This window comes from Pteropus medius, unplaced genomic scaffold (assembly GCF_902729225.1).
Source record: "Pteropus medius unplaced genomic scaffold, Ma_sr-lr_union100, whole genome shotgun sequence".
Taxonomy (NCBI): Eukaryota; Metazoa; Chordata; class Mammalia; order Chiroptera; family Pteropodidae; genus Pteropus; species Pteropus medius.
This window is the reverse complement of record NW_024344253.1, coordinates 6,751,649-6,766,899: the sequence shown is the minus strand read 5'-3', so window position 1 is coordinate 6,766,899 and position 15,251 is coordinate 6,751,649. Positions and strand designations below refer to the sequence as shown.

The following is a 15,251-nucleotide window of genomic DNA, read 5'->3' as shown; positions in this document are numbered from 1 at the left end:
AATCCCCCACAGGTTTAAGGCTAAGAGTGCCCTGGCCCTCCTTCAGTCATTTCTTCTAGGTTTTTGTTCAGCATTTACACCCACTTCCAGACCACCATCAGCAGAGATCCCAGTTCCCCATCCCCTTCACACTCCTATTCTGCTGGCTTGCTTTTTGGTTATATCCAAGACAGAAGAAAACAAGAGAATGTAGGGCCTGAAATGGTGGGAGCTGGTTGACCCTTGTCTTTATTAACAAATGGGATATCCAAGGCCACTACATTGGAGGAGGGGGTGGAAGGGGGCGGAGGGAGGAGGGGACAGGGCTACTTGCTGCTCACACTATATACAGATGCAAGCAAGGGGGTGTGGAGGGTGAGAGCTCCCTGCTCCCACCCTCCACCAAGGAAGGGCAGAGGCTAGAAGAGATGGAGGTTGAAAAGGGAGAAACGTTTTGGCTGGCGGGGTCCCCCCTCCAGTCCCTGGGGTTTGGGGGGAGGGGAATCATTAAAGTGCTTTCAGAAAATGAGGAAATGGTCCCTGCCCCTGGAGTGGCTTGTGACCCCCTTAAAACCTAGGGCCCAGTGACCCCCCCCAGGGTCTGGTACATTCAAGGGGGGAGCCGGCTCCCCTGACGTGCAAATAAAGGGGCCCAGGGCCCTGCCCAGTCAGCAGCAGCGGGGATGGGGTCCAAGCCCCAAGCACTCTCCTCTTAAGTGGAGAAAAGGGGGAGCCAGGCCCACTCAATTCCTGGTAAGGGGAAGCTGTGCCTCTCCCCAGAAGTTGGGACAGGCACAGTTTTGGGGAGAGAACATATTAGGGAAAAGGATGGTCACGTGATCACGAAAGCATCAGGGGTTAGAGGTCACGTTCCCAGCAGGCTCCAGTGAATCAAACCAGTAAAAGCAAAGCCCAGGAAGGGGAAAGAAGGGCAGCCTGGGAAGTCTGGCTGTGGGGCGAGAGCTGGGTCCATGTGGGATAGCCCCACCCAGGGCCCATCACCAATTCATGATGCAGTTACGGTTCAGAGTCATGAAGTAAACTTGGCTGCTGCCCCCAGAGCGGACTGAGGCAAAGAACACCTGAGTAAGGAAGGGGAAGAAGTTACCAAGGGATGGGGGGTGTGGAGGGCAGTTCAATTAATTGAGAGAGAGAGGGAGAAACTGCAGTTTAGTTTCTCAGAGCACCCCACCCCTCTGAAGGGCAGAAATGCTTGGGGAAGAGGGTAGCTGGTCGACCTCTAGGGTGAAGGAATCCGGAGAATTCTCAGAAACTGAAGATGAGGGAAGGGGAGGCTGTGACTGCATGTTGTGTTCCCCTAAGGCCCCCTTTCAGGGAGATTCCACAATCATCCTCTCCTTGGCAGCGACTTAGGGTACAGAACCCAGCCCAGTGCAGGGGCCTGGGCATTTTCCAGGGGGCAAGGGGCTCCCACCTTGTCATTCCGTTCACATAGGAACTTGAGCCTCTGAGCTCGTTTGTGCATGAAGACCCCGTCTAGGTGGCCCGTCTCCACAGAGCGGATCTCAATGGCTTTCTCACCCCAGCCCATTATCTGGTTGGAGCAGATGTAGGCTATGGAGAAGGGAATTGACAGGCAGTGACTGGGCTGCAGCTCAGCCCCATACCCTGGCAAGCTCCATGACCCGCAGCTTGGGGGCAGGCACCTCACTTACCCACAGAGGTGGGCATCTCCCCCCACTGAAGCACTACATCTTTAATGATCCGCCCATACGTGTTAACGTAGACACCCTCATCTTCATAGCATAGCAGCATCTCCATGCCGTCAGTGTTGGGGAGGAAGATGATGGCGTGGGGTGTGATCTGGCTCTGGATCTGGGGAGGAGAGAGGGTAGATTGGAGTCCCTGCATGTGGGGCCCAGACTGGTGGTCCCTCTCAGCCCACAGCCTTGCCAAGCTTACGTGCACAGGGATATAGATGTCATAGCTGTTCCCTGAGTCCACATCCACAGCATGGAAGCCGGCACTGGAACCATAGATGACCTTGAGCCGCTGTCCCTCCTCTACTGTCAGGTCAACCAGCAGAGGACGGTGAGGCAGGTCAGCGAAGGACTGTGGAGGAAAGAAGGGCTCAGGGAACACAGGTGGAGGAGTCAGACCTTGGAACGGTGCTAGGGGGTTAGGCTGGGATTACCTTGAAGGCCATAAATTTGTGGTAGGGTTTGGGGGCCCAGGCATACACCTCCACGGAGTTCTTCAGGGCAATGACCAGGAACTTAATGCGTTCATATTTCACTGGGGGCAGGAAAGGAGAGGGATGCTGGGACTTCCCTTCTTAGGTTGCTGGCCCCCTCCCACAGGTCTGTCACTATATCCCAACCTCAGGTCTCTGGCTTTAAGGACATTAAGCCCAGGCCCTCGTTTCTCTCCTCTCATAAACAAATGCGCCCTGGCCACTCTGTTGTGACTTCCTCACCAACACGGTAGTGCCCGCAGCCCTCCATGTCCCCCACAGTAGTCCAGCCCTGTTTCTTCTCCACTTCTGGGTCATTGTGCAGAATCTTGTTCCGGAGCCAGGACAGGTAATACACCCGCAGTTTATTCCTTTTCCCTGCAGGGCAAGGATACACACACATACACATACACACACAACTCCCTTATTGGAGGTCCAGTTCTGCCTCCCCGCCATCCTTTTCTGCATACCACAAGGAGTGAGAAAGTGTTGCCCCACCTTCTGGCTCCTGGACCAAGGTTGCCCTCCTCCCAGGCTGAAGATGGTGAAAGAGAGCTGAGGAGCTGAGCCACCTCCTCCCAGCCCTGTACCCTGTCCCCAGACTCCACGCACACACCTGAGATGGTGATGAGCAAGTTGAGTCCTTCCAGCACATCCATTTGCTGGAAACGCCGCCGCCCGATGAGTCCGTATACCTTGCCCTGCCCACTGCGGTCCAGCAACATCAGCCCGTTCTCCGTGCCCACCAGCAGGTTGACACCTGCAATAGGACCCCTTGGGCAGATCAGAGGCAGAGCCAGGCCCTCGCCTGACCAGGAGCACAGGGGCACACCAGACCCCTCTTTTCCTTCCTGGCCCTGGCTTACCCCAAAGGGCTGCACAAAGGATCTCGGAATTGAATCGCTTCTTGTACTTCCGAATCTCGGGGGTTTCACTATGGGCCCGGGTGTTGGTGGGGTTCACGTTGACCACAGAGCCTTTCCGCACGTCATACTGTAGCTGATCGAGGCGACCGCCCTCTCCACCCACAAGGGCTGCCAGGGAGAGAGGGGAGAGGAGGTGGACTGCTGCTCCCTTACACGTCTCTTCTTACCCCACCCTTACACTTGTCCTTGGCTCCTCCAAATACTCAGAAGGAAAGAGAAACACTGGAGAACAAAGGAGATGCATGGAGGACTTGAAACAAAAAGCCTGGCAATGTCCTTGGCTGCTCTGAGCATTTTTCCTCTTGGGTCAAAGCAGCCTCCGAAGCCCTTGCTGCCTCTGTGCCAGGGCAGGTGCTCAGGTTAAAGGGAAGACTGTGACTGCTTTGCAAAGCTGTGTCATCAGATGTTCACCTGTGCCCCTCTCCAGGCCTCATGGCAGACCTGTACTCCCATCCTCACCTGTGATGGGGATGGTGTCCCCACTGCCTCCGGGCTGGTAGATCCCTAGGTCCACAAACATCGTGAACGAGCTCTTGCCAGGGGCCTTTACCAGCCCACGAGACTGGTACTATGAGGGTAAGAGTGGTAGACAAGCACATGAGACCCCAGCCCATGGCCCTTTCCCTGCTATTGTTCCCAGGACCCAGGTTCCCCCGGAACTCTGGCCAACTAGCTCTCAGGCACTCTGCCCAACCACCGCAGTGCCTGAGCACCCCTGGAATCTCCCACCCACTGCTAGTGCTCTTTCCTCACCCTGTGGACCTGCCTGCACCTACTTACATCGCTGCCTCCATCCTTTGAGGGGGGGCTTTGACCTTTGCTACTCTCAGTGGGAGAGTGGCTGGGTTGGACCACATCTGGCAGGTTTGTGTAACCGTTGCTATCAGAATGGAGCACGCATCGCTCCTCTTCAGGAGTCTAAAGGAATAAGAAGGTCAGTGCTGGGGCCAAGGAGGGTATACAGCAGGCACTGGGAAAAACGGGGTGCCTACTCACACGCTGGACCACCATGGTGCCACCCCCGTAGGGGGTCTGGGTCCCGCCTATCTCTTCTACATCATGGACTACCATGGTGCTGACGCTGTCTGTGTCCCCATCACTGCTATGGGAGAGAGAAAGGTCATGAGGCCCTCCAGGCCCTGCCTGTTACCCAAATGCCACAGAAGCAGGTGAGAGCAGGCCTAGTGCTTTCAGCTTCAGTCTCTATTTAAAATGATGCATTCAGCCCTCAACAAGCAGCCTTTGCCTCACTTCTGGGTGACCCATGCCTGGCATCTGGGGAAGGCTGGCTGAAGACAGGCACCTGAGGAGGCCCAACCTCTACTAAAAAGACAGTGGGAGAGAGAAGAACATCAGCTCCTATACTCCATTCTTTAGAGAAGGGGAAGAAGAACTGACCAGCATGACAGCCAGGATTCCCTCCTCTGGGAAAAGAGGAACCACTTTCCCTCACACTCACTCCAGAGCCCTCTCCCACAGCTGCAACCCTTCTTTCTGGGTGCCTCTGATGTGGTAGCGTCCCCACCCCTAGGTCGCCCCCATACCGGGCCCCAGGGGCATCTCTGCTCCCCTCTGATGGTTCGCCATTGCTTTCCTCCTCATCATCCTCACTGCTCTCCACCTCCTCACTGGACGATGAATAGTCCATGGCCTTCTTAGGAGGCCGGGGGGCCTCATCCAGGGTCCGCTCTTTCAGCAACACAAAATCCTGCAGGGAAGGAGCTGTGTGAGGAGGGAAGGGGAGAGGGCAGTGGTACAAAGGATGCCAGAGGAAAAGGGGCAGTGTCAGAGGAGGGGCTTCCACAAACAGGCCCCTTTCTCACTAACCTCACCAATGGCTCGCTTATAGCTCTGTGAGGGGCCACAGGGGAAGAAGGGCAGCCAGGAATCGGCAGGAGAGAGGTTAAGAAAGGTTAGTAACTGAAAAGTACATTTGTTATCCCACAGCCCATCCTCTCACGCAGATTAATGAAGATCCCGCCCCGGCACCCAGGATGGAAAGACTCCACAGCTGGCCCCAAAGCCCCAGACCAGCAGAAGGCAGGGCCACAGCTGCCACTCAATGACTTACAGCAGGCCGGCCTGGCCGTGAGCGGTGGTCATCAGGCTTGGCTTTGTTCCCGGGGGAGAGCACTGGGGAGCTGTCCAGTTTGGAGGGAGCTGGATATGGCAAGGTAGGAGAAGGGAGGTCGCTGACGCCTGGATGGGGATGGCCTTAAGCTGACCCCTCGGGCCTGAGCCCCAGCGCTCCATGACATGCTCCACATCCAGCCTAGTCCCCACCCTGCCTCCAAGGGTGTCTTGGTCTCATGCTGCCAAAGACAGGGCCCACCTTGACAGAGACTATCCAGGCCCGAGAGCAGGTTGCCAGGCCCAGTTCACATACCTCCCACACGGTTCCGTTCCAGTGAGCCAGCCTGGGGGAGATGTCCATGAGAACCGGGGAGGACACTGTCTGAGCGCTCCCAGCCAGGGTCGCTCCTCCTGAGGTCAGGGTTACTGTAGGAGAGCAGAAGCAAGGTCAGAGAGACACAGTGCTTCCCTTCCTGGGGGGCTGAGCTGCACCGCAGAGGGAACCATCACCAGAGGAGTCAGGTGGCAGAGTTGAGGGTGGGAGTGAGTGGGGGGACAACTCCATTACCTACAGGCGTTGGGCCAGGGGCTGAGAAATTCTCCTGGAGGTTGGGGGTCCTCAGCTTCCTGCCCGCCTTTGCAGATAGATTTGCCAGGCGGAGTTGCTGCGAGGTCTGTGGAGGGAGCACAGGGGTGCCGGGGGCAGGGGCAGGGAGGGGGCTGAGGTGACTGGGTAGGGGTTTACCCACCCCTAAGCGGGTAACCTGGTAAACTCCCCTCTGCCTCCCACCCCACTCCCTAGGCTGCTGACCAACTCCATCCATGTGTTACCTGGCACGAACAGCTTGGGCTGGCCGGGACCCTCCGGCCCCACTGGTGTTAAGGGCAGTAGCAATAGATGAGGTTCTCTGAGGCACCTAAGGAGAGAGGAAAGAGGAGTCAGTGTGGCTGGTACGAGCACTGTGCCAGGCCTTCCACAAACATTTCATCTGAGACTCTGAAAGGTATTCTTTTGGCTTTAATGGAGAAGTAAACTGAGATCAGGGAAGCTAATGAATTTGTTTAGTTATGGTGCTGAAAAATGGCAGAGCTGGGATTCTAACCCAGAAAGTCTGCCCCTAGTGCTTCCCAAACACCCTGGACATTATTCCATACCTACTCACCACTGGGATCACTGTGACACATTCATGTGCCACGAGGACAGGGGCCATGGCGGATGCCTTGCCCTTCTCTTCCCTCCCAACCCTGAACCCATCTCCACCTTGCTGCTCCCTCAACTTCCTCTCTTACTACAGTTGACCCTTGAACAACATGGGTTTGAATTGTATAGGTCCACATATATAAAGATTTTTTCTAAGAAACACACAGTACTGTAAATGTATTTTCTCATTCTTATAATTTTCTTGGTAACGTTTTTTTCTCCAGCTTTCTATATTGCAAAAATATAATACATAAAATACGTATAACATAAAACATATATTAATCAACTTGTTTATGTTACTGGTAAGGCTTCTGGTCAACAGAAGACTATCAGTAATTGTTTTGGGGGAATCGAAGAGTCATATGAAGATTTTTGACTGTGTGTGGGGAGCACCCCTAATCTGTGAGTTGTTCAAGGATCAACTGTGTTTCTCTGCTCTTCCCCAGTCATGCAGGGCTGTCTTTACCTTTGGTGGGGCCTCATTATCCTGCCGGACCCAGGCTGGGGGATTCGGGCTGGGGCCAGGCCCTTCGGAGGTCGGATCTGAATTCTGGCGGATGACAGCTCCTCGGGCACTGGGTGTGGCAGTGGGTGTGGGAACAGCAGGGTCGGGGTCGTGGGAGGCTGGGAAGGCAGCCAGGTTTCGGGTGGGCTGGTCCTGCAGGGACTGGGATCGGGGTACAGGCGCTGCATATGGCTTCAGTGGGACCCGGTGTGCCACCAGGCTCTGTGGGGAGAGACCAGGGAGGGTGGGCTGCCTGCTCTGTGCACATCCCCACCAGTGAGCTGGGGCCTGGGCTGGGAGGAAGGGGCAAGTAAACCTTCTGGCTTCCAATTATCCATCAAATGAAGAGGGCTCCTAGAGCCTAAGAACAGGTAAGATGTATAAACAGACATATAGCAGCAAGCAAGTGACGTCTCTACCCAAGTATCCTGAGGTCTATGATCCCTGGCTAAGGGTATGTGTATACGAATGTGTACGTGCACACGTGTGTACCTGCACTGAGTAAGCCTCCCGATATCTGTGTGTTAACAGCAGGAATAGGGAGAGACTCACCTTGTGTGGTCCCTCCTGGGGCTCCACCGGCCTCTGCATAGGAGGAGTTTGGGAAAGTGGTCCCGGGGGCCCAGAGGAGGCCTGGGGAATGGGGGGCTCAGGCCCTGTGCTGCTTGGCTTGGTCTTGGCCAAGGGAGAGTTCTGCTGCTTGTTCATCCTTGTTCTTTCTTCTACCTGTAATGCGAAACGATGTCAAGCTGGCTAGCTTTCGCTTCCCTGTTTTCAAAATTTAGGTCCCCACCTGCCTCACACTAGCTCTCAGGCCTGTGCTGCAAGCCCCTTTCCCCTTCTCAGTGCCCGCCAGTGTGGCATGACCACTTCTTGCAGCTCTCAGGCCTCAGGCAAGTGGGACTGGAAGAATGGTGTCTTCGATGGCAAAGGAGGCAGTACCTCTCGGGCCCAGGCTGGTTTGTCGGCAGGGTTAATGCCCCGACCATAATGGTACAGGGGCTTTCTGTCCCCAGGAAGGATTTGTTGCTGTTGCTGCTGTTTCTGAAGCTGCTGTTGCTGCTGCTGCTGCTGCTGCTGCAGGGATTTGAGGTAGGCGTGCTCCTGCTGCAGCTGCCTCTGCAGACGCTCTGACTGCCTCTGCTCCTCCAGCTGCTTCCGCTTGTATTCCTGGGCCCAAGGGTAGGGAGAGAGGGCTCAGCAGGGTGTGGCCCTGGAAGTTAGAGTCGGCATGCCCTTTCTTTCCTCCAACTGCCTAGAGAAGAGATGTCTTCCCTTGATGCTTGGGTGAGTCCCTTCCCCTGAAGTGCTCCCATCCCATTCCAGTAGAGAAGCTCTGAATATGCATCTTCCCAAAGGAAGCTGGGGGACCCCGTTACCAGTAGTAGGGCCTGTTCCTGGAGCAGCTGTTGCTGAAGGATCTCGAGCTGTCGCTGCTCCTCCTCTAGCCTGTGACGAATATATTCCTGGGGGTGGGGGTGGGGGGGCAAAGGGCAGGGAAAGAGGAAGAGGCGGAGAAAGGGCAGCAGGCGGCGGCAAAGGAGTTGGAGGAGGAGGAAGGGATCAGTGGGGTGAGGATGAGGAGGAGAGCAGGGAAGAGCAATAGAGAGGTCGGAGATGGGATGAGCCCCGCAGAGGGCAGGGAATGAGGCGGAAGCCAGGGTGCAGGACCCATGAGGGAAAGTGGAGGGGAGAAAAGTAAGGGGTGGGCAAAGAGATGGGGAATGAAGGCACAGAGACAGGAGGAGGGCAGGGAGCCAGGGTTGGGGGTTGAAGGGTAGGAGAAAACAGAGAGAAAGAGTGAAGCTGGAAAAGATAGGAGGAATCTGGGGGTAGGAAAAGAAAGGGGAAAGGGTATTGGGGAGCAGGGGATGCAGGCAGCAGGAGCAGGCGGGGAGGCCAGGGAAGGAAGGGGTGTGTGCCGGTGTGCACTGGGGGCGCTGTACCTGCTCCCGCTCCGCCTGCCGCCTCTCCTCCTCCCGCCGCAGGGCTTGCATGTCCTCCAGCCTCCGCTGCTGCTCCTTCTCCTGCAGCTTCCGTTGTTCTCGCTCTCGCCGCTGTTGCTGTAGGTAGAGAGGTATGGTCTTAAGGACTGCTCCGGGCACTCAGACAGCACAGCCCTGGAAAGGGGGACCCCAGCCCACTTTCAGGCATCTCTTGGAAAGGGAAATCCTGCTGGATAGTTAGGACAAGCCTCCTTTTCACGAGGGACGATGGTAAGAGAATAACTTCAACTTGCTTGGACAAACCTACCTACCCTACACGGAAGCTATACAGGGTCCTGGCTTGTGAAAAATTGCTTATCTAAGGTAGCTGTGGGCTTGGGACCAAAGAGGCTGAGAAGCTGACTGCTGCCCTTGGAGTGAGCCACATTGAATAATATCTTATACTATCCACTCCTTGACCAAACAAACCAACCATAGTCAACAACAACAACCCTAACATATACTCTCGCGCCTCTGAAATCAACCTCAGCCTGTAAATCCAAATAGAGTGAGCTTTAGTAATAGCCTTTGGCCACAAGAGGGCAGCAGGTGCCTATGCACAGAAGAGCAATCAAGAGGAGACTTTGCCAGTTCCTTGGCAAACATCAATAGCTCAGGTTGCATTTTACTTTCACAATCTTTCTGACCAAGGGTCTACACCCCGACCTAAAAAAAAAGAAATAAAAAGATCTCTATTAAAATGAATTTCTCCCACCTCCAATTAGTCCAAATGACAAATTTAAGCCAAAACAATTAAAAAGAGGGTCTTTAGAAGGATCTTCATGTTCAGACCAGACAGCTGCGTGACAGTTTGATACATAGGGGCCTGAAATGTTTGTACACAGACCCCTAGGTCCCTGAGATTTCAGGTAAATGGGGCTAGATAAACCCAGAGTGGAGGTTTATGTAGAAACAAGGACAGGGACAGTCTTGTCCCTGGGGAATCGGTATGGCTTTTCAGAAATAGCTCTGCATTGAATGGATGCTGACAGCACAACCATCCACACAGGGCTGGGGAGGGGGACAGTCTGCCTGGGGGCTGAGCCTCTAAGCGAGGACAGAGCCTTTCCACACAAGTCTGGTGAATGGGGTAAGAAAGCCCCTGCTTGCTCCCTCTTCTCCCTGCTCCCCAAAGGGAACCAGGGATGGGACCAGGACAGGTTGCTGAGCCAGGCCTGGACCAGGCCCTTCCAGGACAGCCCCACCTCCTCAACACGCCGCCGCTCCTCCTTCTGCTCCTCGATGCGGCGCTGCCGCTGGTGCAGGAGGTGTTTGATGTGCGCTTCAGGGTCTCGTTGCTGTTGCTGCTGCAGCTGCTGCTGCTGTTGCTTTAAAGCCTCCGAGTTGCTCTTATTCTCCTGCTGGAGCCGCAGAAATTCTCGGCGTAGCGTGGACTCACCGGGTACATTCATAATGGAGCTGGGTCAGGGTGGCATAGTTGGAGGTTGGGGTCAGAACCTGACCCCAGAGAGTTAGGCCATCTCCTATTCTCATGCCTGGGGAGCCAACTGAGTAGGTGATTTACCTAGACCAGTCTGCCTCAGGTCACTTCTGAGGACCAGGAGAACTGCCCAGTCTTGGGCCCTGTCTTATAATATCCTAGCCTGCAGCCCTGAATCACTCTCTCCCCACCTCTTGCTCATTTCATTTGTTCCATTTCTTCTCAGCACTCAGAGATTGTTTTAAGGTCTCTAACTCTGTGTCTACCACCCCCAGATTAAGAGTCCCCAAGCCAAGGACCAATGATGTCCCCTCAGATAGAAAGTGATGGCCCCCAACCTCCACCTTCCAAGCCTACCTTGGCTCTCCTTCCTCTCCATGACTATCATCTTCTTCTTCGCTGCCGCTATACTCATATTCTGTCTCCTCTGTAGGGGGGAGATCACTGCTGTTTCTTCACACAGTGCCCCAGACCCCACCCTGGGCTAGGGAAACCTTAGATGGGGATAACCAATAAGGTCTGTCTGGATGGCCACACACATAGGTCCCCACCCACCTCCTTGGAGCAATGGGGTCTCAGGTTTGGGCCCGGACAGAGGCAGGGATTAGACCCCATAGTGGTTGGGATGTGGTTGGATGAGTATATACACTTACACATGCATGTACTCAACAGAAAGCTTTTGGCAGGATGTAAAAGAACCATACTTATTTGGGAAACTGACTTGGATCAGTGGTAAAGAGAAAAACCCCTCTGGGGTTGGAAGTTTGGGAAAGATCTCTTTGGACAGGGAGAGCTGGGGCCTAGAAGGGGAGCATGAAGTGAAACCAGGAAGAGCAAGGGCTGAAGAGAAGCAGGGGCTGAAGTGTGTCCTGAGACCCATCACTTCCTTCCTCGCCCACTTACCTTTCTCGCCTCGCTTCTTCCGGGATCGGTCAATGTGGTCTTTGAGCTGGATGCGGACCTGCCGCTCTGTGGGCTGGTCTCGGATGAAGGGAAACTTCAGCAGTTGCTCCGTTGGTGGGCGGCTCAGGTAGGTCTTGATGAGACACGTGTCAATGAAGTCAATAAACTTCTTAGACCTGGAGATAACAGTGGCTCACTAGGGGGCCCCCTTGGAAGGGGGCGGGTCACAGGAAGAAGATGGGAGATCATTCACCCAAAAGCCAACTTGACTTCCCTCCTGCTTTCTCCATATCCCAACACTAGCAACTCCCAATGCTCTGGCTGCAGTGCGGCCCCCTCCCAACATCTCTTCTATGGTGCAGGCCCAAGCCTAAACACAGACTAAGGCAGGGTGGCATTGTCCAGAGACCTTTCTAGATACCAAACCCCCAGAGACATACCATTTCTTGGACTTGAGCCTGGGTGGTGGGTTTCGAGGAATAAGGAAGAGGGCTCGCATTGGGTGCATATCACATAGAGCTGGGACACATGAGAGATATCATCAGTACCTTTGCTATGCTGAGCCTGAAGAAGCCCTCACCATGACCTCCCGTGACCCGCCTCCTCCCTACAGCCGCTTTTTGGGTCCTCCCTTTTCTCTCACGCTCTGCACTTACGGGGGGCTCCCTCTGCCATCTCGATGGCTGTGATTCCTAGAGACCAAATGTCACTCTATGGAGGAGAAAGAAGAAGGACAGGTGAATGTTCCCAATAACTCTCTTTACCTACCATCCCTAGCCTCTTCAGGACCACTTCTTGATCCACTTCCACACCCCTTCCTGAGGCCCCTCTCCTCTAACCCCGCACTGTCCTCCAACTCACCCAATATTCCCGTCCACACTTGCCACAAAATGTTCCCCAACCCCTCAGAGCTAACATATCATTAGACTGTCATTTGTCCCCCAAACTGCTCAAGCCCTCAATATTTTCAGTCTACCCATCAGCCCCATCTCACTTCCTGCCCTTGGCTGCCTCCATGTTCCACACTTTCTACTCCATACCCTGTAATCATAGGTGGCATCAGGGTTCTCATCACAGGCGATGACTTCTGGGGCCATCCAGTAGGGGGTCCCAATGAAAGTGTTCCGCCTGCCCACGGTGCGGTCCAGCTGAGCACTCACCCCAAAATCCACTGGGGAGATAGTGGGAGGGGTCATAACAGGGCATCACGTCTGCTCCCCTCATTTCAGACTCAGCATACGCACGTCCCCAGCTCAGGTCCTTCCCCTACCCAGACACTCCTCGGCACCTATTCCACCCCATCAACATCCTGAAAACCTGACCCAGTCTATGTCTTAGGGAAAAACCAAGGAGAAAGGACCAAGGGACAACACTCCAGGTCAAAAACTCTCATCTCCCCAGATGGACCTGCACAGCACCTGAGACATTAACAGGTAGCAAGGCAAAAAATTCTTGAGTGATTTTCAGCAAGAGGCAGGACATCCCAGGGAAGGAACGAGAGAAATGATCAAGCCTCCAGGTAGTGAGACTTAAGCCACCAGGGAAAAAAAGGAGCCTCTCATTCTGTCCTGGAGGTTAGAGGGCCCCATCTGCCTGGGAGGAATCTGCGCACCTAGTTTGACCTCAGCATTCTCTGTCAGCAGCACGTTCTGCCCCTTGATGTCTCTGTGGATCACCTTGTGGGCGTGGAGATGGGCCAGACCCTGGGGCAGGAGAGAGGGGCAAATTACCCCTGGTGTTGGAGGGGGTGGGAAAAGGCAAGGACTTGGGGCTGAGATAAGGGGAGGGGAAGCCATTAGTCTGGATGAGGCTGGGCTGAAGGAGCAGCCCATCTCCACCATGTGCCCAAGTACAGGCTGAGCTTTCCTGGGGAGCTTCCTTAGAGTGGTGGCTCCCAGGAATTCCCAGCAGCTGAGGGTTGCAAGGAGAAGTGGAAGAGCTTGGAAACAGAGGTGCTTGTCTCCAAGTTTAAGAATTCCCAAGGTTGGGTCTCTGTCTCTACCCTCTACCCCCATAAGGCCATCTGCTCCTTAGAAGGAACACAGTTTCATCTCCTCCTCAGTGCAGGGAGGGTCCATGCCCAGGAGCAGGAGGCAAGGGGAGTGGCCTGGCGCTCACCCGGAGAATCTCCCTGCAGATGTAGGCAATACAGTCCTCCTTCAGGGTGTTCCCTTTTGTGTTCTTTACCAGGTCTGTCACGGAACCAGCACCACAGAACTCCATCACCAGCTATGGTCCCAGGGAGCACCAGAAGGAAAAGCATCAGTCAGGCAAGGCCTCCTTCCCCTGCCGGCCCCCTGGAGGAGAACCAGAGGGCTTGGGGCCAAAACTGGTATGAGCTGGAGGGCAAGGGCCACATGCCCCCTCACAAAGGCCACAGAATTTCCTAAGATTAGGAGAAAAAGGGGAAGGGAATATAGTTGGAAAAGACTATATTCCCAGAAGGTAAGTCTGGGTCCAGAGTAGGAGCCCAAGGAATTCCTAAAACTAGACAAAATGATGTGGGTATGTGCATTTTCCTCGGGGAAGGGTCCAATGCTTCCATCAGATCATCACTGAAGCCCCAAACTCCGTGATAGTTAAGAACTACTGCTCTGGAGCAAGATCAGCAAACTATGGCCAGTGAACTAAGCATGGTTTTTACATTTTTAAGTGGCTGGAAAAAATCAAAAGAAGAACCATATGAAATTCAATTTTAGTATCCTAAATAAAGGTTTTGGGGAATACAGTGATGTCCGTTCATTTATGTATCTGTGGCTGCTTTCACATTACAATGGCTGAGCTGAGTAGTTGTGACAGACAGGATGCCCACAAAGTCCCAAATATTTACTATCTGGACCTGCACAGAAGAAGTCTGCTAACCTGTGACCCAGAGGCAAGAAAAGGGCTAGAATCAGCAATTCTCCAGGTCTGCTAGAGACAAAACAGTCCATGGGGTCTACCAGAGAGCTGCAGAGGGAACCTGGTAGCACTTTGGAGAAACTCTGCAAAAGAGGCAGGGCCAAGGTAGGGAGATGAGAAGAGCCCTGTGGCATCTCTAGAGAACCACTGAGACCCAGAGAGGCAAGTGCTAAATGGGAACACCCCCTGGGGATCAGCATGCCTGTCCAAATGTTTTCACTGTACATTTCCAAAAAGCCACACCCAAAACAGAGAAAGGCTAGATGAAATATGGATATCCGCATATGCAATACAGGTTATTTGCATATGCTCCCCATCCGGGCCCCAGCGGCAGAGCGCAGTGGGAGGACAATGCACAACAGACCCAGAAGGGGGCGCCTAGTGACTGGCACTTGGCTTCTAGTCCTCAAGGATCTCACACTACACACAGTTGGCAGGTAAACCTACCTGACACATAACTCACCTTTCTTTAAGTGTACAAGAAAGAGAGAAAGAGAAAGAAGAGAGGGTGGGGGGAGAGAGTGGAAAGAGAGACTGTGTCTTCAAAAAGATTAAGTGCTTAAGAGGCAGGGACCTGACTTATGCTTATCTGTGCAGGGTACAAAGAAGGTGCTCAATAAGTACTCATCTGGGAGGGGAGATCTGGCATGAGTTTCAACACGCCTGTCCCCAGCCACTGCCACGTTCCCTGCTGCTCTCTCCTCCAGACTGGCTGAGAACTCAGGGAGACTGAGGAATGAGCTGGTACCAATGCCCAGGTAAGGAGGGCAAATGACTTAGGAATGTTCTGGACCAGGAGGGAATTTGGGGAAGTCCAAAAGAGCTTCAGCAAGCTCTGGTTAGAACAATCATCCAGAGGGCTTGTGTACTGCCAGGAGGAGTCCAAGTCCCATCATCTCCCACAAATATTTTGGTCTGTTGCTTTCCCAGGAGCTGTGCCAAGACAGGAGAACTGATGGACTAACCTCCCTGTGGTCTCTTCCAGTCCTTGCTAGGATTACACTGTTCGCTACTTAAGAAGTACCTGATGGACACAAGGTAAGGTACTGGTCAGGGCCAAAGTGGGAGCAAACCCCAAAACCTCTGCCACTAAAACATTAAAGAACAAGAAGCTACAAAGTGTTGGGGGCTCTGTGTGGGTCA

The 15,251-nt window shown here is 54.0% G+C and overlaps 1 protein-coding gene across 8 annotated transcripts in view; it reads right to left on the bottom strand.

Annotated features, from left to right (window-relative positions):
* Positions 1-202: 202 nt before the first annotated feature.
* MINK1 (misshapen like kinase 1) overlaps positions 203-15,251 on the bottom strand; it is a 50,167-nt gene continuing 35,118 nt past the window's right edge. The window contains exons 5-32 of one of the 8 annotated variants that reach the window (XM_039869636.1): positions 13,326-13,436; positions 12,820-12,910; positions 12,248-12,378; positions 11,864-11,918; positions 11,648-11,726; positions 11,208-11,383; positions 10,662-10,731; positions 10,069-10,282; positions 8,825-8,941; positions 7,821-8,048; positions 7,431-7,604; positions 6,840-7,100; positions 6,004-6,089; positions 5,486-5,598; positions 5,171-5,298; positions 4,927-4,950; positions 4,644-4,807; positions 4,096-4,201; positions 3,880-4,017; positions 3,559-3,667; positions 3,040-3,207; positions 2,790-2,933; positions 2,417-2,551; positions 2,135-2,235; positions 1,903-2,052; positions 1,656-1,815; positions 1,415-1,554; positions 203-1,061 (exon numbers count right to left, since the gene is read on the bottom strand). In XM_039869636.1, the coding sequence (XP_039725570.1) occupies positions 978-1,061; positions 1,415-1,554; positions 1,656-1,815; positions 1,903-2,052; positions 2,135-2,235; positions 2,417-2,551; positions 2,790-2,933; positions 3,040-3,207; positions 3,559-3,667; positions 3,880-4,017; positions 4,096-4,201; positions 4,644-4,807; positions 4,927-4,950; positions 5,171-5,298; positions 5,486-5,598; positions 6,004-6,089; positions 6,840-7,100; positions 7,431-7,604; positions 7,821-8,048; positions 8,825-8,941; positions 10,069-10,282; positions 10,662-10,731; positions 11,208-11,383; positions 11,648-11,726; positions 11,864-11,918; positions 12,248-12,378; positions 12,820-12,910; positions 13,326-13,436 (3,657 nt within the window). In that variant the 3' untranslated portion in view covers positions 203-977. Of the gene's footprint in view, positions 1,062-1,414; positions 1,555-1,655; positions 2,053-2,134; positions 2,236-2,416; positions 2,552-2,789; positions 2,934-3,039; positions 3,208-3,558; positions 3,668-3,879; positions 4,018-4,095; positions 4,202-4,643; positions 4,808-4,926; positions 4,951-5,170; positions 5,299-5,485; positions 5,599-6,003; positions 6,090-6,839; positions 7,101-7,430; positions 7,605-7,820; positions 8,049-8,824; positions 8,942-10,068; positions 10,283-10,661; positions 10,732-11,207; positions 11,384-11,647; positions 11,727-11,863; positions 11,919-12,247; positions 12,379-12,819; positions 12,911-13,325; positions 13,437-15,251 lie in introns of all 8 variants that reach the window. The other 7 variants (XM_039869638.1, XM_039869630.1, XM_039869632.1 and 4 more) reach the window with 7 other exon arrangements.